The 24,739-nt window shown below is 42.2% G+C and overlaps 1 protein-coding gene across 2 annotated transcripts in view; it reads right to left on the bottom strand.

Annotated features, from left to right (window-relative positions):
• ttc7a (tetratricopeptide repeat domain 7A) overlaps positions 1–24,739 on the bottom strand; it is a 59,734-nt gene that overhangs the window by 32,183 nt on the left and 2,812 nt on the right. For both annotated transcript variants that reach the window (XM_039784274.1, XM_039784273.1), the window contains 14 exons: positions 21,990–22,153; positions 20,315–20,483; positions 15,379–15,509; positions 14,435–14,562; positions 13,503–13,581; positions 13,022–13,191; positions 10,339–10,402; positions 9,968–10,105; positions 7,959–8,042; positions 6,891–6,995; positions 3,816–3,933; positions 3,134–3,191; positions 2,803–2,875; positions 2,519–2,679 (listed from right to left, as the gene is read on the bottom strand). In XM_039784274.1, coding sequence (XP_039640208.1) covers positions 2,519–2,679; positions 2,803–2,875; positions 3,134–3,191; positions 3,816–3,933; positions 6,891–6,995; positions 7,959–8,042; positions 9,968–10,105; positions 10,339–10,402; positions 13,022–13,191; positions 13,503–13,581; positions 14,435–14,562; positions 15,379–15,509; positions 20,315–20,483; positions 21,990–22,153 — 1,642 coding nt within the window. The remainder of the gene's footprint in view (positions 1–2,518; positions 2,680–2,802; positions 2,876–3,133; positions 3,192–3,815; positions 3,934–6,890; positions 6,996–7,958; positions 8,043–9,967; positions 10,106–10,338; positions 10,403–13,021; positions 13,192–13,502; positions 13,582–14,434; positions 14,563–15,378; positions 15,510–20,314; positions 20,484–21,989; positions 22,154–24,739) is intronic.

Here is a 24,739-nt window from a genome sequence, read left to right on the forward strand (position 1 = left end):
GTTTCATGCTGGGCATGTAGTGTAAAAAACAGGTTTGTTCCAGTCTGCTGTTGCCGAAAACGAGGTTGATGAAAGCCTCGAGACTGATAGAAATGTAAGTAACACTAAAACAATGAGCTGAAAGATGCTAAAACTGAGGGGGAACTGCAGAGTCCAATTATCATTATGTGTGGGTTTCACATTACACATTTAATCCTTTGTCAATATAAAACTATTGATTAGAGCAGCTTTGAGTGCTGGGAACCACAGTCATGATCGACTTCCGGGTAACAAATGTATCAGTGAGGAGAGATGCTGGCTAACTAATGAACTTGACGAGAACCGTAACATTACAAATGTTGGTTAGGTTTCCATATTATATATTAAACAATATCATGTTTCCAGTAATATTACTTAATTATTATAGACAGATTGGTATAGCATCAGGCTACGCTGTGTGTTTCTTACACTGCTACACTCAAACCAGCACTCCTACTTTTTTGAGAGAGACGGATAGAGGGATGAAAAAGTGTGTTAGCTGTCGGTCCCAGGCCACTTGGGCCCAAATGAATTGGGCCAGGTCAGGCTAGGGCTAACATTTCAGATTGGTGTAGAACACTACTGTCTGTCTCTCTTTAGCTTTTAGTTGGCTCAGTTAAAATATGCTTTACTGGCATGACAGACCAATAAAAGTAGTATTAGAAACATAGATCAATAAATATCAGAGGTTATAATACAGTAAATAGGCATTCAGTAAGAATTCATTTGCAATCAGCAATTCCATTCAGTAAACTACTGGTTTATACATTTGTATCTACCTATCTCTCTTTCTCTCTGAGTCAGTGTCTCTCTACCGCTCCATAACAACAGTTTGGGAACAACAACCGATGCTGTCTGCGCTACCCATATGACCTCATGGTTACCGGGGCGATGGGGATTCCTGGCGCAGAAAGCTGTGTGATTGGCTGAGCCTGGAAAGAGCTCTTAAATGGGTCAAAGCAGTCAAGTGTCTCTATGGAGGAGGTGTGTGTGTGTGTCAAAGTGTTTGCATCTAGACGTAGAGAGAACATATTTCATCTTCAAATTGTACATTGCTGATCAGTAAAGCTTGTGTAATTATAAAGCCATCGTCTTTTGAACATCCACCCACTCTGTCTCTGTGTTTTCTTCTTCCTGTCAGGCTCTTACATTCTTCCTTCCCTTCGTTGTTTCATCAATTTTCTTGTTTTTCTGCATTTCCTCTCCCTTCCTCTGCCTCCTGATGTATGGATGTACCCCATCTGTTTGTACTGGGACCGTGGAGGCCAACACTGACCCCAAATGGCTGCATTATGAAATGCTTTACCGGGCTTTCAAATGGAGAGAAAACACATCCGAAAGATGATGCAACATGCTTCCATATCATGGTTAGTGTGGAATAATTGGCCTGGATAGTTAATGTTATCCACGTTCCAGCTTCCTCCACAGCTAATGAATGTTTTAATGTGTTTGTTCAGGATGACAGACTGGAATCCTTCCTGTACTGTAAGCTAATGTGAAAGTGCATAAAAGCAATGCTTTTGGCTACTGCTGACCTGTTTTAGCAAAATTTCATTTCAAGCTGGATTCTTATTGAAATATATATAATATATGAAATGTTCATGATATATAACTTTACTTCTCTGAGTCTTTTCGGCTGAGACAAGAATCTGTATTTTGGGGAAAAAAATGTCATAGTCTTTTTTTGTTATGTGATTAAATACAAAGATAAGATTATAAAATATCACAACAAAATGCTAGTGGAAGTTTGAAAGCCTTTTGTACATAAAAAACAAAACAATAAACCATATCTTGTTAGTAACTCTGATATACTTAGATAAGAGTTATCTAATAGTATGTGGATTTTAAACATTGGTCATGTTTAAAACAAATTGTGGATGTATGGTACAATATGGCAACTCATTAAACATGTCCCAAATCAAATCAGTGAACCTTCCCCAAATGTATTAGAGTCAGAGTGTTTTAACCTGTTTAATGTAATAGACCGGTGGGGGTATGTGTTGGACAAATTAATTCTGTAAGGAAAGCAGCACTAGGGCTCGGGTCAGAGCTGCGGTGTTAAAAGGGTAAGGGTGTATGAGGGGCATAGGTACCGCAATGCAGACCTCCACTCTGGCACGTCTAAATAAGGCGTCAAGTGTGTGTGTGTGTGTGTGTGTGTGTGTGTGTGTGTGTGTGTGTGTGTGTGCGTGTGCTTGGCCTCAAACACAGTCCAGCTGAGACACCCTATGCCTATGGAGAGGACCAGTGTGGCCTTGCTGCATGACTCACTGGAGCTACTCCACGCACACACACACACACACACACACACACACACACACACACTCACTCACACTCACTCACACACTCACACACGCACACACACACACACACACACACACACAGACACACACACACAAACTACAAAGTCAAGTTACATCTTTACAGTGATAGATTGGTGCCTGATCCTAACCAACATTTATTGTTGCCTGTGTGAGTGGGACGGTATAGTGGGTTTTACTTGAAGTTGCTGGGGTGCTGGCTGAGAGCCAGGCTTAGGGTGTCCAGGGCATGACGGTGGTGTTTCTGGGCACTCAGCAGCAGAGTCAGCAGGTGGAGGGAGTGTAAGTCGTCCCCACGGAGAGATAAAGCTGCCTGCAGGGGCTCAATGGCTGCTGATACCTGCCAGACATACGCACACACACCCATGCTCAGGTACGATCTGCAATGCTTTCTAATGATTTGATTCATGTCTGGTGTTTATTAACAAAACATATGATAACTTTCCCATTTCCCCCCTTATACCTGGCGCACAAGTGCCAGCTGCAGAGCCAGGTACATAGCAATCTGAGCATCCTGGGGGTCTAATGAATGAGCCCTGTGCAGGAGAGAAAGAAACCCATGACACATTGTGTTAGCGAAGATTTTAGCAAAACATCCACAACAACAATGCTAACATGCCTATGCCATGCATATTCCATGCCAACATGCCATGTTTACCACATTAGTGTAGCTACAGCAGCATAGCTAAAAATAAAATGCTACATACATGTATGTACGTATGCTATGAGCAAAACTACAACAACTGATAAACAGAGAAACACATGTGATGGAGAATAGTAGAACCAGAACCTACTTGCTCAAGGCTCGTAGTGCTTTTTTGTTTAATTCATTTCGATCAGCTTTCAGAGTGGCTGGAGAGAGAGAGAGAGAGAGAGAGAGAGAGAGAGAGAGAGAGAGAAAGAGAGAGAGAGGACAGAACCAAAAGTTTACCCGTCACAGTTTCAGCTTTGCTATATTTCAGCAGCAAAAGTATATGTCATAAAAAAAAGCCCTTAAGGTCTGTATAACTTCAGCTAAGACTGTGATCAGATTGCGATTATGAAAACAAAGGTTAAAGAGTCAGGGATGTGGTGGCAGGTTAGCTCAGTTGGCAGAGCGGGCGCACATGTGCAGAGGTTTATTCCTTGACACAGAAGGTCCAGGGTTCGAGTCCGACCTGTGACGGTTTTCCTGCATGTGTCCCTCCCGCCCCCCCTCTCTCCCCTTTCATATCTCAGCTTTCCTATCGAATAAAGCCAGGAATAGCCCAAAAAAAAAAAAAAAAAGTCAGGATGTGATCCATGGTGGAACCAAGAGGTTAGATGTACAAGAGGTTTCACGGCCTTCCCCCCTTCGCTTCTGAGAGTCATTAATCGCATACTGATGGTCAGACACATGTAACAACGTCTGTTGTTTTCAACATTTGAACAAATGAATGCTACTGTTGTTTTCCTGTAGAGGATGCTCTCAGTATATTTGTCTATTTGTGTCCTTACCGTCAGAGGCCTGTAAACTGCAGCAGAGTCCCACGGACAGGTAGGCCCGAGGTAGAAATTCTTCGGCTTCTTCGCCCATAGACACCACACTCTGCGACAGAGCCTCGGCCTCCTCAAACTGAACAGACACACACACACACACACACACACACACACAAACACACACTAAATTAGCCCCTGAAGAATATTAGTTTTGTTGTATATACTTGAATGGCCAGGTGCAATACTGAATTATTCTTCTCATGAAACCAATAACCTATAATATTAAAAACAAATAAATCTGGTCCGAGCATTGGGAGGGTACTGTACCGGAAAGCAGAGCCTGCAACAGCCTCTCTTTCATGTGTGTGTGAGAGGAAAAACTTTGCAGCCCTGAGACGTAAATGAGGCTGAGGATGCAGCAGGGTAATGGAGTATTGATGGCAGAGCCCGTTGTGAGTTTAGTGTGAGGACAGTCCGAGTAGATTCAAGGACAACGCAGAGTTTTCTGAAGGATACACACACACACACACACACACACACACACACACACACACACGCTCGCCCACACATGCTGCAGGCAGTGTGCGGCTGAGCTGAGGTGCACTGAGCTGAGTGAAAGTGTGTCACTCGGTGTGAGGTATGGCTGGTGGCGGGCAGCCGGGCAGGTGGGCGTAGAGGGGTAATGCCTTTGACGGCACGCCAGCGCAACAGCGAGCCTACGGCACCGCCCCTCTTCTCTTCTTCTTCTTCTTCTTCTTCTTCTTCTTCTTCTTCTTCTTCTTCTTCTTCTTCTTCCTCCCTTCATCCTCCTCCTGTGCTCTCTCTCTCGCTGTCTCTTTCTCTGAATCCAGGCCCTTGCGAGTTCAAAGCCTGCACAAAATAGCTAGTCATTTAAACACACGCACGCCTTAGGAGGATTACGTTTTTTTTTTCTCTCTCCCTTGAATGGTGTAAAAGAAGAACGTGCCACTGTTGTCGGGTGAAAACCTCGCATCTGCAAAACTGCTCTTCAGGAATTTACAAAAGCGGCTTTGCTTTCAGATGGCCAGTCGTGCAGTTTGTAGTGATGTCATAAGTTTGGAGAGGATTTCAATGCCCTCAGATCCTTTTTTCATCAACATGTATAGGAACTCTCTGAAAACGTGAAAAAATATGAGGACATTGTAATGACATTTTGGTCTGGTCTGTGGGCTAGTGGGCCACAAAAAAATAAATGTTCCTGGCTAGATAATAGTTCAGACTTTCCAGTGGAGCTGATCGTGGATAATGGTGGCCCATTTATGTAATGCCCCACTGCACTATGGCCATAGCGTCCCATTGTGATTAAGGCTGTAAGCTCCTTAGTGTCTCCAGCCTGCCATGATCTCCAGCCACTGACAGATGTGCTCTCTCCATTCGCTACTGTTAGCTCCTCTTTTCTAATCTCTGACCCCTTTCTCTCTCTCTCTCTCTCTCTCTCTCTCTCTCTCTCTCTCTGTCTCACTCACTCACACTCGCTCATTCTCTCTCTCCCCCTCCACCCTCAATACCACTGTTGATGTGACTTTCTCCCTCCTGCCCAGATCAGGAACAGCAAGACTATCCAAGCTGGCCGGCTTCACAGTGATGCATGTATGCCTAAGTGACACCCGTGTCAATCCCCAAACATGACTCTCTATGTAGGCCTACACAGTAAATATTCTACAAAGCTGCTGTCCCTTTAGTGCAGAATATAACGGCACCTTTCAACTTATGATCTTATGAGTGTTCGCTGAAGCTGAGGGGACAGTTGTGACTGAAAATGAACATGCATGGATTACAAAACTGATTGTCTGCTATACTGCGCTCAAATGCAGATTTGTGACATCTCACTAGTTCCAGATGAAGAATGAATCAGACCAGACGAAGATAAGACTTTGCTTTTTTACCTAAGTCAAATGTTCAGTGTTTTCCCTAGGTCAGCTGTTGAAATCACCCACCTACAGCTCATAGCCTACTAATGTTATACACCTTGAAACCTATGCCCTAACGTCCATCAGTCTGGATTCAAGACAGACCAACTGACGGACAACATTGTGCTCGTTAGAGCTGCTAGCATGGCTAAAAATGAGCAAATATTAGATACATGTTTAAAACTGTCATTGAAATTTGTTTTGTACCACAGTCATCATCTCATGACCCAAGGTTTGGAACCACTGCTTTAAGGGTTAATGCACATGACTTGAGTTGTGAGTAGTTTAAGCAAAGATTGTTAGATTGTTTCATTTGAAGGATTTACAGAGGGATGAAGAGGTGAAAGTGTCATTTACAAATTTAAACATTAAAGGTCCCATGGAATGAAAATTTAACTTTATGAGGTTTTTTTAACATTAATATGCGTCCCCCCAGCCTGCCTATGGTCCCCCAGTGGCTAGAAATGGCGATAGGTGTAAAACGTGCCCTGGGTATCCTGCTCTGCCTTTGAGAAAATGAAAGCTCAGATGGGCCGATCTGGAATCTTCTCTTTATGAGGTCATAAGGAGCAAGGTTACCTCCCCTTTCTCTGCTTTGCCCGCCCAGAGAATTTGGCCCACCCATGAGAGAGAGACTAGGCTAGACTTTGCAACAAGGAAAGTGGCAGTTGGTCAAGGCCAAACCCCCGTGTAATCATTTTGATCGTCTCATGACCCCTCAAAATAATCTAGGGACCTCTTTATGGGGATGTAAACGTCTGCTACTCTGTATGTACTATATCTCTAAATAGAGGAGTTAGCAGGAGCATCAAAAGCCACCACGTGGCTGAACAGACAGGGAAAACAGCTCCACCTACAGAAAGTCATCCATAGAAAATTCAAAGATATCACTGAAACAAGTATCCCTGGGAAAGTATGAGAAAAAAAACATCACAGCAGGATCGCTAAAAGCATAAAAAAAATATTCATAGCTAATCATTGTACTCCTAATGTCTGTAAATTGTTCAAGCTCACATACCTGACTCTCAACGGCATGTGTACTGTATGTATGAGTCCAGGTGTGTGTGTGTGTGTGTGTGTGTGTGTGTGTGTGTGTGTGTGTGTGTGTGTGTGTGTGTAATGTGTATTATCTTGAGTATGTGAATGTTTTGTGTGTATTCACCCAGTGAAGTTGACCAATGCAGACTTTAGCAGCCAATAGGGGCAATGAGGGGTCCTCTGGTTTCATTCTGGCACACTCTTTAAATACAGACACAGCACCAATGCCCTGAAAGGAACACACACACACACACACACACACACACACACACACACACATATACACAAAAAAAATGTCACTGACAAATTGTGATTCATGTGCACGCAGCAGCCAGTTACTATGCAGCCACAGATGACATGGATCGCTTTAAGCGAGTGAATCAAACACACATCAACTTTCCTTACACAGCCTTAATAGACTCATTTAGGCACACAGTCACTTAATACATGTAGGTCAATCATTAATGGACCACGTGCACGTGCACATGCGCTCACACACATGCACTCACACACACACACACACACCCGGCTGGCCCTAAATAGAAGCGGATCTGACGACACTGAGGCGGCCCCTTCTCCTTCTAGGGAACTGCCTATTTCTAGAGCACTCCATTGATCTGCAGTGTCACTTTATCCTGCAACCCAGATCAATTTTTCTGTCACACACACACACACACACACACACACTAAGGGAGAAGGAGATAGAGAGTGAGAGAGAGGGGGGGGGGGGGTTGTAAGCTATTCCAGCTCCTTTTGAGGACTCCCATTTGAAGAATGTGCATTTTTTTTAACATGACAACAATATTAATCTTTATTTTGCAGCAAATGGATTCAATAGTATTTCCCAATCTTTATTTTTGTAATAGCAGATGGGAGTTGCCATGAAGGACATTCTGTACTATGTGGCTTAGACTAATACTGTAGTTACATGCCCTTTTAGTTTACCTTTGTTGCAATTAATTTACTTAAATATTATAATATAAAAAATTAAATAAAACTCAACCCATCTGCTTCTCCAAGCAGACTTCACACCTATCTGCGAATACTATTTGTTGCATGTCTGGACATGAGGGAGAGGAGGAAGCGCAGCAGTGTACAGGACAGAGGTATGGCAGGAGATGGATGTCGCCTTCGGGTGTGGCATGTTGTGTGTGAGGGGCTGTTGCTGGTATAAAAGGAGAAATGAGCTCACCTTTCCAGCCGCCATGAGTGACAAGCCCAGCTGGTGCCAGAGGTGGAACTCGTTGAAAGAAAACTTCATGGCTCGCTCCAGACACTGCGAGGAGAAATGCAGACACACAAATATGTTCACGTGATATAATTGATACAAGTGGGAAGCGTAGATACAGGTTCAGGCAGAGTCTGGACAGGTTAACCCAGACTGAGCCAAAAAAATGAATTTTTGCTCAAACTCTCCTAATCCATTACAGGAAACAAATCAGGAAAGCCAGGGTTAGGAACAATACATGTATTCCCTCATTTACATCCCTTAACCGAATGGCCGCTCTTCTTGACTTCATTTTTCTTGCTTGAAATGACTGTCAGTCACCTCTCACCACCCACTCAGCGCTGTTTTAGTCCATAATGATGTGATTGATGTGTTTGTGGACGAGCAGAGGATGGCGTGGAGCGCCTCTCAGTCAGATGTCGTCAGTCATGCACTTGTGAGCTTAACCAGGAAAAAAAGGTCTGCCCAATATTCTGATTCAATAATGTGCACTTATTAGAAAGGCTGCATTTGCTGCTGTCCTGCTCAGCATAGCAAAATGTATTACTGAAAATACTGTGGGTATTTCTTAAACAATGCATGAGTGAACTAATCTGAGTATAAAATACAGGAACACTTGTAAAGTCGCTATTATAAAACTGCAACTGTCACTGCTGCTGCTGCTGCATACGTAATACATAATAGTGCTGACCCTTGTTAACCCTACTAAATTAGGCCGACACATAACAATCCCAATTTAACCCCTGGTTAGGGGGTTAATATAATATGCAGAGCTAGGGTTTAGACAAATTGACAATTCAATTTGTGGGAAACATGAATGTGTGTACCAAATTGCATGGCAATCCTTCAAGTTACTGTCAAGATATTTAACTCAACAGCGAAATTCCAACTTCAGGGTGGCGCTAGATAAAAAGTCAAAGGATCACCAAAGTCATTTCTGGGCACGTTGAATATCTTTTCATTAATTTCATGGCAATCCATCCAATAGACCAAAATGGTCGGGCTGACTGACACTGCCATCCCTAGAGCCATGCTGCCAGCATAGCTAAAACAGTCCCTACCTCGACCAGCTACAGTACTTACACATTAATGCGTCCGTAATATTAATCCAATCCAAAAATGTCAAATCATTGAATTTTTTCCACACAACTTTTTCAGAATTACATTCTTACAAAGAATATACGTGTGTATCCTCCAACTGGAATTTGATATTATAATCAGAACTTCACCTCATGGATTGATTGATGACTTCAGTAAGGCTGTAATCAATCAATGGGAATCTTATTCATCACATCAGAGATAGATGACGCTGACCGGCTGACATCTAATTCCTAATAAATGGCCCATACTGGCCTCATATATCAGCAAACTGATCCACTGGTCTAAGTGGAACTACCTCAGTTTGTATGAGTGTGTGTGTGTGTGTGTGTGTGTGTGTGTGTGTGTGTGTGTGTGTGTGTGTGTGTGTGTGTGTGTGTGTGTGTGTGTGTGTGTGTGTGTGTGTGTGTGTGTGTGTGTGTGTGTGTGTGTGTGGTACTCCTTATAAGATGACTGATGTTATCTATGAATCAGTCAGACAGGTGGACAAACCTAATTTTGGACAACCCCTCTAACCTCCGCCTCCCCAACTTCCTACACCTGAGGTCAGGTCACATTAGTGGGGTAACAGAGTTTGTAGGAAAAAAAAAGAGAAAATAGAGGAGGCAATTGAAATGTGATATCTGAGAGAAAAAATTTAGGAGGAAGTAGAAAAAGACACAAAATCCCTTTGCTTAAAGGACATTAATTAAAAAGTTTTGCAAAGGGCAAAGCTCTCACTAACACATCTCATCTCTCACACTTTTGCTCTCCTCCCCTCAGACCTCCATGGAGTGTGTCTCTGTTTGTGTGCGCGTTTGTGTGTGTGTGTGTGCGTGTGTGTGTGTGTGTGTGTGTGTGCGTGTGTGCGTGTGTGTGTGTGTGTGTCACCACACCTCAGAAAGCATGCCGTACTGCCCTCTCCTGGCCATGCCGATGGTGAGCAGGTCATAAACAGAGGTGGCATCCTGCAGGCTGGCCTGACGAACTTCCGCCTGGTCTGGCAGACGACTGATCACCGCCTCACCGCTGGCCTGGACGAACAGAGATGCTGAGTGAGGAACAGGAGGAGGAAGGAGGAAAGAGGAGGAAAACTAAGGAAGGGAAAGGTGGCGATACCGGTCAACTGCAGAAAGGTCCTCTGGGAAAGGGAGTATATGTTCCTTGTATGTGTTTTTAAAGCAAAAAGGCTGAGAATGTGGAGTGTAAGGGAACTACTAGAGAAGACATGTGCGTGTGTGTGTGCGTGTGTGTATGTTTGTCTTACCATGGACTCTGTGATGAGCAGCAGCAACACAGCTTCCTCCACCACGTCCTGAGGACAGAAGCAACTGCCAGGACACAGGAAACAGGAAATAGTACCAATACAAGGAAGTCTACCCCTCACACACACACACACACACACACACACACACACACACACACCCACACACACACACACACACACACGGCTTGTCCTGAGGTCGATTGCCAGATTGCTGGGAGTGTCCAGTTTCTGTCTCACTTGTGGTGCTGTAACACAACACGGACCATCCTGGGTGTATCACTACACAGCACCATCTCAGATGTCTCTCTCTCACACACACACACACACACACACACACACACACACACACACACACACACACATTAATTTCTTCCATCTCTACCTCTCCCATCCCTCTCATTCATCACTTTCTTTGCTTCTTCTCCCTCTCGACACATTTACCACACACCGTCGTGACCTTTTCAAAAGTGGTAACTGATGACAAAAGCCATGAACAATACTCAAGCTCAGCTATTCCTCAGGGTGAAGTCTCCGGTTCCTCCTTTCCTTCTAATCTCAGACATGGATTTAGATCTTCACTTATGATAGTGTGGGCAGAATTAGTCATGTGGTGGTGACTAAGTATAGTTTGCAGGGCCTGAGCAACGAGTGCAGGATCCATGCGAACAGGGAAATGCAGGATATGTTGATGCAGTTTAGTTTGCTGGTGCAGATAACCACTTTGTCATGTCAATGTCACCCTTCATGTCATGGCATGTTACAGTGTCTTACTTGACATGATACTGATTGTTTGTTGGACCGTGATTGAAAAATCATTGCCCTATGCATATTCACAGGTATATTACAGTAGGCAGGTAGTATAGTAAGTTTGTTTTCTGCTTCTTCAGATGAGTACAGATCGAGACCACACTGATAAGAGGAGGAGAGGTGTGTGAGATAATTTGGGTGTGCTGGGATTCCTCACATTGAAAGACCCAGTGTAAACTGGTAGCCTACGAGCACTCGCAGGGAAAGTCTGTTACCTGACTTTCAATGTGAAAATGTGTACTTTCACGTTGTAGAGACGTGACTCAGATTCCCGCCTCCCTGATGATGAGTCAGTCTTTAGTACAAAAAACACTTGGACAAACTGCCAACGTGCTACAGTTGTTGAGAGGATAGTATCTTGGACAAAACTGATACCACATTGGCAGAAAGTGCAACTTTGACAAAGGAAATGGACTCCTAGAGATAACTGATGTGGGCACAACAGTGAGTTGACACAAATAAGTAAAAAAAACATAATTCCAGGAGGCATAACGCTTGTTACATTTTGAACTTGGGTAAAGTAATAGCAGTTAGTACACCACGTTTTGGATCTAGGGTGACCAGATGACAATGGGTGAAATTCGGGATAGGGGAGTTGAGGATGGCCGTGGCCTCCGGTACATTACATGCAGTGTCAAATAACAGTCACACATGCAAAAGTCAAAAGTCAACACTAAAATGTATTTTGTCTGTGAGCACGAAGTCAACTGTCTGTCATAAGAAAAGAAAAAACAAAATGACTGTGTTGAATGTAACAGTGACAAATTTATGATGGCCCTATGTTCCCACAGTTCCCACATTTCCTTTTTCATAAATTTGTATCAGATTTGATACCCCTTTCTCCCAATTTGGTAGCCAATTACACCTTACCTATTATCCAGTAGCAATGGACTACAGATGGAATGTAACCCTAACCCTAACATAGGGCCTAATTTTAAGAAAAATCTTAGAAATGTGGGAACATAGGGCTGTGGGACCATTGGGCTGTGGGACCATTGGGCTGTGGGAACATAGGGCTGTGGGACCATAGGGCTGTGGGAACATAGGGCTGTGGGACCATTGGGCTGTGGGAACATAGGGTTGTGGGAACATAGGGCTGTGGGACCATAGGCCTGTGGGAACATAGGGCTGTGGGACCATTGGGCTGTGGGACCATTGGGCTGTGGGAACATAGGGTTGTGGGAACATAGGGCTGTGGGACCATTGGGCTGTGGGAACATAGGGTTGTGGGAACATTGGGCTGTGGGAACATAGGGTTGTGGGAACATAGGGTTGTGGGAACATAGGGTTGTGGGAACATAGGGCTGTGGGACCATTGGGCTGTGGGAACATAGGGTTGTGGGAACATAGGGTTGTGGGAACATAGGGCTGTGGGACCATTGGGCTGTGGGAACATAGGGTTGTGGGAACATAGGGCTGTGGGACCATAGGGCTGTGGGAACATAGGGCTGTGGGAACATAGGGCTGTGGGACCATTGGGCTGTGGGACCATAGGGCTGTGGGAACATAGGGCTGTGGGAACATAGGGCTGTGGGACCATTGGGCTGTGGGACGATTGGGCTGTGGGACGATTGGGCTGTGGGAACATAGGGCTGTGGGACCATTGAGCTGTGGGAACATAGGGCTGACCCCCTCTACACGGGCTAACAAAAAAAATTAAAAATAAACTACGATAGCCATAATTCATGTAGGCAACGGACATAATCAGTCTAATTTTCAGGACAAACAGGACGGGACAGCTGCTTGTAATTCAGGACTGTCCTGAATTTTTTGGGATGCCTGGTCACCCTAGTTGGATCGCATGGATAAGAGAATCAAGAGGATTAAGACGGGTAAAGGGAAAACAGTTAGTGACATAGAAATGAAACAAACGAACCCGTCAGTGCTGTAACGTTGCGGGGGTTTAACAGTGGGGTAGATGGCATCTTTGGAGGCGGCGGCTCCCTCTCTTTGAAGCCAGGCTGAGGGTGGGGGGCCCAGCGGGGGCCAGTAGCTGTCCTCACTGACGGAGCTCAGCAGCACCTCAGCTAGCTTTCTCGCTGCAGACTGAGGAAACCACAATGTATTAACAGGATACTGTAAATACTGGGTGGATAAGCATGAGCCTACAGATGAAAGTACTAATAAAGTTATAATGATCTAGACTAAAGTCGGGATTAGTCCTCAGTGTTCGAAGCAGTATTATAATTATTCCATCATATTTTGTAGCTACCAATCTGCACTTGCGCTGGTACACTATAGAATAATGAATGTTTAGCAGCTAGCAATCCAAACTACAGCAGCTATTTGTGTGTGTGCGTGCGTGCGTGCGTGCGTGCGTGCGTGCGTGCGTGCGTGTGTGCGTGTGTGCACCTCACCTTCTTGAAACTCTGAGACCCTCGTGACTCCACCACCCTGAGGACCCTGCGCAGCTGGTGAGCACCCTGTGCTAGATGGCTAAAACACACACGCACACACACACACACACACACACACACACACACACACACATACACACAAACCCACTGTTAATATCAAACTGTTTACAGTAGGACAGAATGATAAGAGGCTGTGAAAGATAGCTCTGATATTCCGACTGCATACTGCTTCACACAAAACGTCTGGAACAATACACCCTGTTGCAAGTGTTTCTATTATTTTGTCCACCCTATTTACATCAGATATGGTAGAAAGAAAACACCTCTCTGTTACAGTTCTATGAAAAACTCAACATTACAACCTTCATGAATTGGTGAGTTACTGCTGTACTGCTGTATTAGACTGCATTAGTTTCAGCTATGTGTACCTGGAACTGGAAACTGAGTGTATTTGACAGTCCAACGTGTGTTCAGACACTACTTTGCTTTTCTGACACTGACACCTGCTGGTCACAAATTAAAATGCATCTATGCTGCACTGAGGTCAAGTGGTGCTTTAAAGCTTTTCCTTGATTTCTTCTCCTACACACTTTCTAAAACAGAAGATAAAAGCCCAAGGTTCCCTCCATTACAGGCAATGTCAGATAAGCCTAGCCTGCAGCCATTAATCAAAGTGCATAACCAGTGAAGTAATGTAAACACAGGTAGATGAATTAGGACTTCCAGTTGGAAATTATAAAAGGCCAACAACCAACAATGTAAAAAAAATATCAATTTGAAGACATTATTTTACGACCCTAGGTGAATTTTTGCTTTTTTATGCTTTTTCAAGTACTTTTAAAAGAACATGCCAATGGTTTACAGAGCAACTTTGCATAAAAGAAGGCAGACACTGTGTATGGGTTATGTGTATGTAGGGTTGGTACACTCACCCCCTCTGCAGCAGACAAATGTAAGCACTTTGTAAGGAAGCCTGTAGGAAGTAGCCCAGGTCGATATCCACAGGTAAAGGAGGCAGACTGGCTTTGGCTGATTTGGTGTGGGGTGTTGTTACTGAAATCTGAAAATACATGCACAACTAAGTGTATTTTCACTGTATTTAAATCTTTAAATTATTATACATACATACATACATACATACATACATACATACATTACAAGTAAATGCCCTGCATTCAAAACCATATCCAAGTAAAAGTACAGACGTATTGGCAACAAAAAGTACAATGTCAATTATGCAGAATGACCCTTATTATTATTATGTTATTGGATCATTACTATAGCTGCATTAACATGTAAGCTTACATGTTAATGAGGTAAAGCTAATTATAACCACTCTATGTTCTTTTGTGCAGTTAAATCCATAACAATGCATCATATTTCATACACTGATCATATGTTTTAAAATCTTGATCTGAAAAGTAACCAGCAACTATACATAACTGTGAAATATATGAAGTAGAGTATGAAGTCGCATACAATGGAAATATAATAGAAATGGAAATACAAGTAAAGCACAAGTACCTAATTAAAGGTACTTAGTTACTTTACATGACAGATACAGAACCACTAAATATGACTAAATACTACATATTTGTGACGGAAAATGTTGAAAGAACTAAAAGTATAAAAATATATTGAAATAAACAGAGCTGGGAACCAGTAAATAAGAGATCAATTGTAAACTCAAGCATGAAGAAAATTGGTGAACACAGACAATCTCCTCTGACAGAAAGCTGTACCTTATTCATGCACGCACACACAGATATATTTCTATTTTCATTTGTCAGTGACGTTACATGAACACACACACACACACTCACGAAAGCATGCACACATACTGCATAATGCACGCTCAACACGTGTAAAATCCCACCTTATCGAGCTCCTGCAGGTAGGACAGGGCAGCGTCACAGGCCCTGAGGTAACAGGACAGACTCTCCTCCTCCCTCTCCGACAGACGGACACGAGACGATGCAGAAACTGTCTGGTGGTCCAGAGACAGACCTGAGACCCAAGGAGAGACCGTGGGCACCATTAAACCATTAGACCATTAGACCACAACCTGTTACCATCCAACAACCAACACATGGTGAATTATGGTTAAGCTACTGCATACTGCTGGCTAAGTTAGCAGGGAATACCTGGCGGGTGGGCAATGCAGTGAACGCACGAGATACAGAAAATAATGTACAATATACTTAACAATACGAGAACTATAATTGTCAGTTGATAATTAGGTAAAAGGTTAGAGTCGCATGTAAATGAAGATACTTTGTATCATTGAAAAGTAAAAGATCAGCGGTCTTTTCTGTATATCTGTGTTTATATACTGCCTAGGGTGTTTAGTGTGTAAATATGTTTGTTTTATTATTACTATTATTATTATTATTATAACTAATTCTATTTTTTCTATTTCTTATACTTTATGTATATTTTTTTCTCCTATGTCTACTTAATGTGTATTTGTGTATTCTGATGATATTTTTTTCTGCTGCTGTAGCACAGGAATTTCCCCAGTGTGGGATTAATAAAGTCTATCTTATCTTATTTTCTGAATAGGTCCTCAAAAAATTTCAGATTTTGATAAAAGAGTTCCATCTTCAAATAAGTAAGTCACATCACTGACTAATTCTAGTCAGGGGTTTCTTAAACAGCCATCTTCTTCTAAACATGATTATATTCCTAATTATGGGGAAAATAGAAAGAGAATATTGTAAATTTATATTACATTTATTCCAAATATATCTAAAAATACGGACAATGTTAGGCTTAAATGACAGCGTAATAGTCAAATGCAAACTGACAAAGAGGACTGCACATACGTCTGTCTCAAAGTTCATAAATGTTCATATGATTAACAATTTAAGTTTGTTTTAAGATGCTGCTTATGATGTATTACACCCTAGAAAAGATGCATAAATGAACAGTGAAATGGTATTTTTATGTTGTTGTAAGAAGCAAAGAGGTTATTTGTTTTGCATGTGACCTTCTCACCGCATTTTGGAAATCTGATGTTGATATTTTATCCCTGTGCATGCACCATGATATACAGAGTTTACATGCTAAAATATATATTGATCTCACACTATTGGCAGCCAGGAAATGCATTGCTGTTCACTGGAGATCCCCTATTCTGCTAGCTCCTTCGCAGTGGTCGATTGAGCTTTCAAATTATTTGACACTTGACAAGGCTTATTTTATAAAAAATATTTTATAACATTGTATACCAATTGCACATTTAAAATTAAATAAAATGAAAAGATTAAAACGCCTGAAGCGTTACATGTCTTTCATGTACTATCCCCATTTCATCAGCATATTGTGCTGTGCAGATGGATGCACTGCTAATGCATGAATACAGAGGAAGAAGTGAGCAGGGCAGACACTGGGTCTGATGTCCGTTAGTGGACTTATTGGTACAAATAAACAGAGCGAGCAGGAACATTTCTAGACCGCAGGAGGCCTGTGATGGACAGCAGCCTCCGGCCAGACGCCAGGCTTAATAAAATAAGCAGACAGCTGCTGATAGACAAGTCATCGTCATCCAAATATTCACATCTGACTTCATTCCCACAACAATATGGAATATGCACACAAAAAAAACATGGGAAGAAGCTTGGCAACCCCCAAAGGATCTGATCTGTTTTCTCGTGTAGCATGTGAGAGTCAAACACGACTCGACAAATTTCATTTAGTGGATTTCAAAACAATCAACGGAAATCAAACTCTTTCAGTTACTGTAATAAAATTCTCCTCAGTTTCAAGAGAATGAGGTCATGTCCTTTATTAGGAAACAGAGAGTATAATGACATGATGATGATTATGACCCTAACAAGATTATCCAGAGCTCAAAGGAAGCAGACAGTTGTAATGTTGTGTGGCTGTGACATCTTACTGTTAATTTTGCTGCTATTCAATGAGTAAAAAAAATAAATAGACAAAATGCTGAAGATTGTATCTGAATGGAAAAAAGCACATTTTTTTAAGTGACCCCAAAATAATCTGCTATAACAAAACTTCAGACAGCCTGTGAGCATGTGTGACTGTGAGTAACAGTAAATCCTTCCATTACATATGACTCACAATCACATTGGTTTTTAAAACAGCATCTGTATGGAAATCTGTTCCCTGAAGGACTTTACGTTGTTACTTTACTGTGAATCTATCCCGTTTTACATGTTATTACTTAGGTGTTGTTACCCTACTTTTCACTACATTTATAGAGGAAGTAGGCCATTCTGATATATATTTCCTACCTGACAGAATGAGCTACCCTACTTTTAATTTCATTTATAGGAGGTAGTAGGCCATTCTGAAAGATATTTTTCCTACCTGACAGAATGAGCTACCCTACTGTTAACTACATTTATAGAGGAAGTAGGTCATTCTGATAGATATTTCCTACCTGACAGAATGAGCTACCCTACTTTTAATTTCATTTATAGAGGAAGTAGGCCATTCTGATAGATATTTCCTACCTGACAGAATGAGCTACCCTACTGTTAACTACATTTATAGAGGAAGTAGGCCATTCTGATAGATATTTCCAACCTGACAGAATGAGCTAGCCTACTGTTAACTACATTTATAGAGCATGTAGTCCATTCTGATAGATATTTCCTACCTGACAGAATGAGCTAGCCTAGTGTTAACTACATTTATAGAGCATGTAGTCCATTCTGATAGATATTTTCTACCTGACATAATAAGCTACCCTACTTTTAATTTCATTTATAGGAGGTAGTAGGCCATTCTGATAGATATTTCCTACCTGACAGAATGAGCTACCCTACTCTTAACTACATTTATAGAGGAAGTAGGCCATTCTGATAGATATTTCCTACCTGACAGAATGAGCTAGCCTACTGTTAACTACATTTATAGAGCATGTAGTCCATTCTGATAGATATTTTCTACCTGACATAATGAGCTACCCTACTTTTAATTTCATTTATAGAGGAAGTAGTCCATTCTGATAGATATTTCCTACCTGACAGAATGAGCTATCCTACTTTTAACAACATTTATAGAGGAAGTAGTCCATTCTGATAGATATTTCCCACCTGACAGAATGATCTATCCTACTTTTAACAACATTTATAGAGGAAGTAGGCCATTCTGATAGATATTTCCTACCTGACAGAATTAGCTACCCTACTTTTAACATTTATAGAGGAAGTAGGCCATTCTGATAGATATTTCCTACCTGACATAATGAGCTACCCTACTTTTAACTACATTTATAGAGGAAGTAGGCCATTCTGATAGATAACTCCTACCAACAGAATGAGCAACCATACTTTTAACGACATTTATAGGAGGTAAAAGAATTACCCTACTTTTAATCGCATATGTGAGGCAGCTGGAGAGAAAACAAAAAGGTCAGCTTTGTGGACCACATTTTCCAATTTCACATCATGAGTGTCATAAACAAGCTGAGGTTAAGACTCAAACTAAAACACTTGCGGGGGTTACTGACATAACTACTGTATCTATCCAATCAAGCTGATGGTTTCCATCCGTGTTAAATTCATTTCCACAGACTGGATTTCAACAGTCGCCCTCCCCCTCCCTTCCACTTCCACTTCCAAACACCATACAAGGTCATTATGATTTTATAGCTGTGATAACTTCTAGCAAAGGGTTTAGGAATGGAATCATCAAGGACATGTATGCAGGGAGCTGTTCAGTCTTGCCTGTGTTTTTTTAGGGAAAAGTCTTCAGTGCTGCCTCAGCCTACCTAAGACTCTTAAGCTTTAAATGTGAACTGTGCAGCACTAATAGTGGATGTCCAAAAAGACTGACATCCCAAGGCTTCGGCTTGTCTTTACATTCGGTGTCTCTCACCAGAATGTATTGAATACTCTTTAGGCCTATTCACAACCCTACTTTTTTTTTCCGAAATAAGGTCTGATGGGAAGGGGAGGGACTTTGCCTCTTTATCAGAGCAGGCTAATCCTTGGTTTATAGTCGCCGTGGTGTTCCAGGCGCGAGGTGCGCTAGCCATAAAATGACGTCACCACCTCTATCATTTCCAGCGTGAAGGCTTCGCAAGTTGCTGCGGCGCGTGGTCTTGCACCTCTGAATTTCTGTAACTCGGTGCGCGCTACATGGTTTTTATTTCAGCATGGTCGGCTGGGAAGACCAAGGACCAGGCAGGCCAGGCAGGCCAAGCAGGTTCGCCCGTATAAACATCTGCGTGATTCTCAATGTACAGATCACAAGGCGCTAAATGGCCTTAAATATGTGGTCAGAGAGAGACACCACACTGGGAAAAGTATATTACCACTTGGAGATAAACGGCAATAACGTTCATAATAACACAAATGCAATGTTTGGCGGTACGTCTGTGTTTATCATGAATGTGTTTACTAGTGTTGCCAGGCAGCCTGCTTTCCTTTACTTCCGTTCTCTTCTTCTCTACTACTTCTTGCTTATTCACAGATTATTTTGTTTGTATGCCCCCAGTGTTTTGGAGAATACTGCAACGAACAATGCGTCAGAGCATAAACGTCTCTGTGCATGCTCGTAGCGCACGTGCCATCTAAGAAGGCCCGAGCCACTGCGTGGGTATAACCAAAGCTTGAGTTTTTTTCGGGAGGGAGGCTTAAAGAGACAGGCACTAAAACGGAGCGTTTCAGACAGAGGGTGAATACAGGTATATAGACACATATATATTTAGAAAAATAATGTGTTTTTTGAACATTAAAGCATGTAAACATGTTCCAGTAGAAACCCAATACAATAAAAGTATGAATTCGAAAACAAGCACAATTTGTCCCCTTTAACTCCCTAGAGGTGCCAGGTACCTTTAATTACAAAAGCCTCGGCCAGCAGGCGGAGGTGGTAGGTCGGCTGCTCATTCTGTGTCAGCTCCTCCAGTCCCACCCTGGCACACATTCCCTGAGCATCGCGGAAGCGACCCTGCACAAAGTGCACTTTAGCCATCAGCAGCAGAGCCTCGTTCAGATACCTGGGCTGGAGGACAAGAGGAAGTAAATGGTTAGGCAATAACTGAAGCAACACAAAGGACGATATTTGTACAAAATGCTTCCTGTGCTCTGTGCCATAACAAGCGTAAGAAAACAAGCGTTAAAGCGCCCATATTATGCTAATTTTCAGGTTCATAATTGTATTTTAAGGTTGTACCAGAATAGGTTTACATGGTTTAATTTTCAAAAAACACCATATTTTTTTTGTACTGCACAGCTCTCTCTCACTGCTGCAGATCCTCTTTTCACCTGGTCTCTGTTTCAGCTACAGAGTGAGACCAAGGGGGTAAGCTTCGCTTCAGAACTTGAACCTCCTATGGCGCCATTTTGATGCTACCTAGCCATCACCTCCCGTTAGCATTCCACTGACGTCACTTGACAGTGAATAACTTTACATCTGTAAAGTGTTTAAAGACTATATTTGTCCATTGTTTAGTTCTAAAGAAACACAACAACGTATAAAAGGCTCCATTACCTTTTATCTCACGTTATGGCTCCTTAGCAGACGTTTTTGTAAAAATAGGCTAACGATTGTGTGACATAGTAGAGGAATTACCGTATAGTACAGGATAAGCTTGCAGGAAGTTTCGACTTACATGAGCTGTTTAGGTTTAATTACTAATGTTAACTAGCATTTTAGTGAGCAATAATTAGCCTGTGCCCATGTTATCTCCTTACATATACCTACGCTCTCCGTCTCTGTAAGATTGGGAATGATTGAGATTTCTCTTGGCACAGCTACCAGAAGACTTACAACTTTCAGACACGTTGCTCACGTCACATTTACGTCGTCTCTCTCAGTTGGAGGCTGTGCAGTAAAGCTGGCCATCACCGGAAAAGTGCTTCTAATAGCTTTCACTAGTCTCCGTCCAGAGCAACGGGGTCTATTGGTACATTATATACTGTCTATGAGTGAGACCTCTTTTCTTCTTCTTCTTCTGTACTATCTTTGATTGCACTCGCACATGCGCAGTAGCTCAGATGTAGATCATGTCAGCTAGCTAGCTCCATAGACAGTAAAAGAAAGCCTGTTTCTCCAACTTTGGTCAGTTACAAGGCAGGATTAGCTGGGAGACTTCTAAATGAGGGCGCACATCTAAGTAGTTCTTTTGTAGATTATGGTGAACTTGTGTGTGTTGTAGCAGTGGTTTGCTATTGAGAACGAGGCAGCATGCTAGCGTTAGCATGCTAACGCTAACGTTACAAGCTAACGGTTGTGGTTAGCCAGCTCGTTTCGGCTTGTGACGTCACAAGCCGTGCCGATTTTGAACAGCTCACCCAGAGACTGAAGGCAGGACACATTCAGAAACCGTATCTCACTCAAAAAAGGATGGATTTTTTTCTAAGTTTGTATGCGTGTGGAAGCACCAGAGACACAAAAGAACACCCCAAATCCCAGAAAAAGTGTTTTTTTCATAATATGGGCACTTTAAAGAAGCAGAGAGGACTCAACAACTATAGGGTGACTTGAAGGAACCCAGATTAGACTGACTGTGAGACGGCCTCGGCTGAGGACGGTGTTAAGGTGGCCTTTGGCACGGCCCAGTCTGGGCTGGTTCTTGTCCATCAAAGGGGTGGAGCTCCGTAAAAGGTCTACGTTTTCCTGCAGGCACTCCTCCAGGAGCACCTCGGCCATCAGCAGCATCCCGTAGTCATCTAGGGGGTGGGATTGAAAAAGTAAAAAAGTAAACTGAGTTAGTTGGGGTAGGTCTGAGGGTCAGAGGTAATTTGTTTCTGTAGCCAAAGCAAACATCACTCAGTCCATTAAAAACAGCAGCTCAGGGAGAGGAGTTTAAACATGCCAGAGCCCTGAAGGATGTTCAAAAGCTACAGTTTCTATTTCAGTCAGGAACACTCTCATCATAGATTTAACCATTTATTGCAACAAATGAAAATACAGTTATGCTTGGCGCTGATGGCTCCGCTCTTGATAATGCTCCCTGGGCCAGCCAAGCCGCATGCTAAGCTGAAACAGGGAGCACCATGCCGTAAAAAAGAAAGACATTGAAAACAATTTTAAACTTTGAGTCATGTTAGGACTAGGAAGGTGGAGGCTGGGGTGGTGGAGGTAAAACGTTGCCAGCAGCAGCAGTGAGTGGAGCAGGGATCAGTGAGGAGGAACGCCCCTTGATGAGAGAATGGCTGTGATTGGTGTGTGTCTGATAGGAATGATAATTCAATCAGCGGGCGTATGACTTCAGTGTCCTGCATGAACTAATGCTGAGCTTAATTTCCCCGGTACTTTCCTTAAATAGCCTTCAACATTGTAATCATACCATAAGCTCTGCACGTCCACCTACACCGAAGATATTAAAGTTTACTTCTGCTCTGTTTCTCTGTTCTGACTGGGCTTTTAGAGTCCAGTAGTAAACCTCAGTTTTTGTGTACACGCAAACACTCGATTAAAGCCTTCCTGTTTACCTTTTCCATGCTGTGGATGTGTGTTCCTCCGCCAACTCTGTGAGAAGTGTTTATGTCCTGATATACTGGACTTGACATATTTGCTGATAAAAAACGTAGTTAGTTTTATCCACCGGAAGGGGAGGGACTTTGCCTCCTTATCCTCTATCCTCTATCTTACCGCTGATAAAACTTAGTTAGTTTTATCAGCACAGCCAAGGCTAAAGCTATCAGTGCTGGGATGGTGAGGGATAAACAGCAAGTTGGAGCCTAGACTTTTGAAAGAGTCTGTGTTGCAATAAGTTAAGAGGTAACAGTGTTGTCGGACAGTTTGGGAATACATATTCTTGTTTCAATACAAGATGACTGATAAAGTGGTCAAATGAAACAAGTTATCGGAAACAGTCTTTCATCTGTGATTCGGTTTTTCAGAAGTCATTTTGTGATGGACTGTTGTGACACCAAACAGCAGACAGACAGAAGAGACTAGCTGGTGAACACAGCAGAACGTATAGCGGCTTAAGAGTCAGAAATGTACCTCAGGAGTAGTGGTGACCAAAACAGAGCTAAAAGGAGAGCAAATATTGGACTTACATTCAGTTGGACAGAAACACGACTCCAAATGAAAACTAACTACAATTACCGCCTTGTGGTTGTATGCCTCTGCCAACCAGTCAAGTTGCAGTTTACATCTGTGTCTAGACTCAATGATATATGTAGTAAAGACTTTGAAGCAATTTAATAAAAGTGTATTTTTTGACGAAAACATGGATTTGGCATTTGTGTAAAATGTTATAATTATGTTATAATTAGTGCAGGAATTCCTGAGTTGTGGCCAAAAATGTGTTTAGTTAGGTCACAGTGACCATAACCTTTGAACTCCAAAGTCCAAGTGGACGTCTGTGCCAAATATGAAGATGTTCCCTCAAGGCGTTCCTGAGATATCGCTTTCACAATAATGTGATAGATAGAAAGAAAGACAGACAGACAGAGAGACAGACAGAGACAGACGGACGGACGGACAGACAGACAGACAGACAGATAGAAAGACAGACAGACAGACAGACAGACAGACAGACAGACAGACAGACAGACAGACAGGTGTAAAAATTGGTATAGGGCTGTGGCCGGAATTTAAGAAACACTGAGGTCAGGAGCCCTCTTTATGCTTCTATACCGTCAGACAATTTGGACCAGATACAAAAAATTATTTATGGAATTAATTCTTCAATAAAATTTGATGTACATTTTATTTCCCAATATGTTCATTTTAATTTAAAGGTACCCACTGGAGTTGTAGCTTTGGTGGAACTTCAGCTATATTAAAAACTTAACAAAAAAAAAAAATTGTCTGTGCAAATGTTTTATGAGGAAGGAAATGCATTTATTAGACCTTAAGGACACACACGATACAAGAAACACTGAATTCAAAACATGTTTTGGTTTACAAGAAAACTCCACAGGGTACCTTTAAATGTAAAAATACTAGAATCAGCTTATAAAATAGCCACCGAGTGTTTTAATTGTAGAATGTAATTCCCCACAGGTCAATAAAAAAAAAACACATTCCCAGGAAAAATACAGAGGACTGGAACATACTGTATTAACCTCAGCATCCTAAATGGTGACTATACTTTCCTTGTGAGATTGTTAACTAGTGGTGCACAACATCATCTTTCAATAGCAAACCTTGCTCTTTGAGTATGACTGACATCAAATTAGACTATCACATCTTAATCACTACATCACCTAACTTTAAATTATCCAAAGTGAAATACTTTAAACAACAAGAGACCAAAGAATGAAGAGTCTGCACCACAATGGCTTTTTTCTTTTAAACTG

This window comes from Perca fluviatilis, chromosome 19 (assembly GCF_010015445.1).
Source record: "Perca fluviatilis chromosome 19, GENO_Pfluv_1.0, whole genome shotgun sequence".
Classification (NCBI taxonomy): domain Eukaryota; kingdom Metazoa; phylum Chordata; class Actinopteri; order Perciformes; family Percidae; genus Perca; species Perca fluviatilis.